Raw genomic sequence first — 2,500 nt, 5'->3', positions numbered from 1 at the left:
AATCAGAGCCTTGTTTGTTATATACAGTATACAGGTCCTATCCAATCAGAGCCTTGTTTGTTATATACAGTATACAGGTCCTATCCAATCAGAGCCTTGTTTGTTATATACAGTATACAGGTCCTATCCAATCAGAGCCTTGTTTGTCATATACAGTATACAGGTCCTATCCAATCAGAGCCTTGTTTGTCATATACAGTATACAGGTCCTATCCAATCAGAGCCTTGTTTGTTATAAACAGTCCTATCCAATCAGAGCCTAGGTCCTATCCAATCAGAGCCTTGTTTGTTATATAAACAGTATACAATCAGAGCCTTGTTTGTCATATAATCAGAGCAGTATACAGGTCCTATCCAATCAGAGCCTTGTTTGTCATATACAGTATACAGGTCCTATCCAATCAGAGCCTTGTTTGTCATATACAGTATACAGGTCCTATCCAATCAGAGCCTTGTTTGTTATATAAACAGTATACAGGTCCTATCCAATCAGAGCCTTGTTTGTTATATAAACAGTATACAGGTCCTATCCAATCAGAGCCTTGTCTGTCATATACAGTATTCATGTCTCATCCTATATTACACTTCTGCAACTCTCTGCAACTGATCTCAATATAGAGAGTGACGTTAGCATTAGCCGGAGTCCATTAATATACATGTGACTGCTAGCGTTAGCTTCTGGTCCATTAAGGCACCACAGATGAAGTAGGTCAAAGAGTGGATGTCCTCAACTGTAAATAATCAGCCTTGTTAGAACATAGACTGGGTTCCCACATCTCTCTCTCTCTCTCTCTCTCTCTCTCTCTCTCTCTCTCTCTCTCTCTCTCTCTCTCTCTCTCTCTCCCCTCTGTATCTCTCTCTCTCTCTCTCTCTCTCTCTCTCTCTCTCTCTCTCTCTCTCTCTCCACCCTCTCCCTCTCTCTCACTCTCCCTCTCTCTCTCCAAGCTTTTAGGACTGCCACATCTCCCTCTCTCTCTCTCCATGCTCTTAGACCACTGTACATGTCAATAATTCACATCGTATCACTTTTTAGATCCCCACTGGGTTCATCTAGAACTTTCTCCCCCACTAAAACCACCTTCCACGGTGTGTGTGTGTCTCTGTGTGGGTGTGTCTCTCTCTCTCTCTGTGTCTCGTTGTGTGTTTCTGTGTGTGTGTTTCTCACTCTGTCTGTGTATGTGTGTGTGTGTCAGCTCGTTCTCACATACACAGATCTTTAAAAAGTGTGTGTGTGTGTGCGTGCGCGCGTGTGTGTGTGTGTGTGTGAACGTGTGAGTGTGTTCTCAGCCCGCAGCACATTGGGTCATTCATTGAACCAACTCCAATGGGAAATGAAATGGGAGGAGAATCCATTGGATTGGAGGGTTAACAATAACATACTGTCCATCCATTACAAGGTCTATACAGGTACTACAATAGATATCTCTCACCCCTGTAGCACAGTGATACCCCCACCTGCTGTATCGAAGGTGTGTGTAATGTGTGTGCGTGCACGTGTGGGTCGGTGTGTGTGTGTGTTCTCTCACCCCGTAAAACATTGAGTCTGCAGAGTGCAGTGATCTCTCCTGCCGGGTTGGAGACGTGGCACTCATAGACAGCCTCATCTCTAGGAGTCCTCAGTGGTTGGATCCTCAGAACAGACCCAGAACCATCCTCGTAGTCAATTACCTGGAGAGAGAGAGAGAGAGAGAGAGAGAGAGAGAGAGAGAGAGAGAGAGAGAGAGAGAGAGAGAGAGAGAGAGAGAGAGAGAGAGAGAGAGAGGAGAGAGAGAGAGAGAGAGAGAGAGGAGAGAGAGAAGGGAGAGAGGGAGACAGAGACAGAAAGAGAGAGAGAGAGAGAGAGAGAGAGAGAGAGAGAGAGAGAGAGAGAGAGAGAGAGAGAGAGAGAGAGAGAGAGAGAGAGAGAGAGAGAGAGAGGGAGACGGAGACAGAGGCCATTAAATTGAGTATTATTTTAGTCAGTTTTTCCTCAATGTCTGATATGACCAATTTCACTACTATGTTAAATCTCAGGTCACTGAATTGTATTATTTACCTCAAATCAAAGACTCAAACATTGTTTTCAGAACAGTACATCTGTTACCTTAAATTTACATTGATTGATTGATGGACTGACTGACTGATTGATGGACTGACTGACTGATTGATGGACTGACTGACTGATTGATGGACTGACTGACTGACTGATGGACTGACTGACTGATTGATGGACTGACTGACTGACTGATTGATGGACTGACTGACTGACTGATTGATGGACTGACTGACTGATTGATGGACTGACTGACTGATTGATGGACTGACTGACTGACTGATTGATGGACTGACTGACTGACTGATTGATGGACTGACTGACTGATTGATGGACTGACTGACTGATTGATGGAATGATTGATGATTGATGGACTGATTGATGGACTGACTGATGGACTGACTGACTGACTGATGGACTGATTGATGATTGATGGACTGACTGACTGACTGATTGATGATTGATGGA

The 2,500-nt window shown here is 44.2% G+C and overlaps 1 protein-coding gene across 1 annotated transcript in view; it reads right to left on the bottom strand.

Moving 5' to 3' along the window:
- Nucleotides 1–2,500, bottom strand: part of LOC118383175 (receptor-type tyrosine-protein phosphatase delta-like) — a 199,534-nt gene that overhangs the window by 182,429 nt on the left and 14,605 nt on the right. The window contains exon 3 of the mRNA XM_052508125.1: nucleotides 1,527–1,668. Coding sequence (XP_052364085.1) covers nucleotides 1,527–1,668 — 142 coding nt within the window. The remainder of the gene's footprint in view (nucleotides 1–1,526; nucleotides 1,669–2,500) is intronic.

Source organism: Oncorhynchus keta, unplaced genomic scaffold (genome assembly GCF_023373465.1).
Source record: "Oncorhynchus keta strain PuntledgeMale-10-30-2019 unplaced genomic scaffold, Oket_V2 Un_contig_3378_pilon_pilon, whole genome shotgun sequence".
NCBI lineage: Eukaryota > Metazoa > Chordata > Actinopteri > Salmoniformes > Salmonidae > Oncorhynchus > Oncorhynchus keta.
The sequence above is the reverse complement of the archived record's forward strand: the minus strand, read 5'-3'. Positions and strand labels throughout refer to the sequence as shown.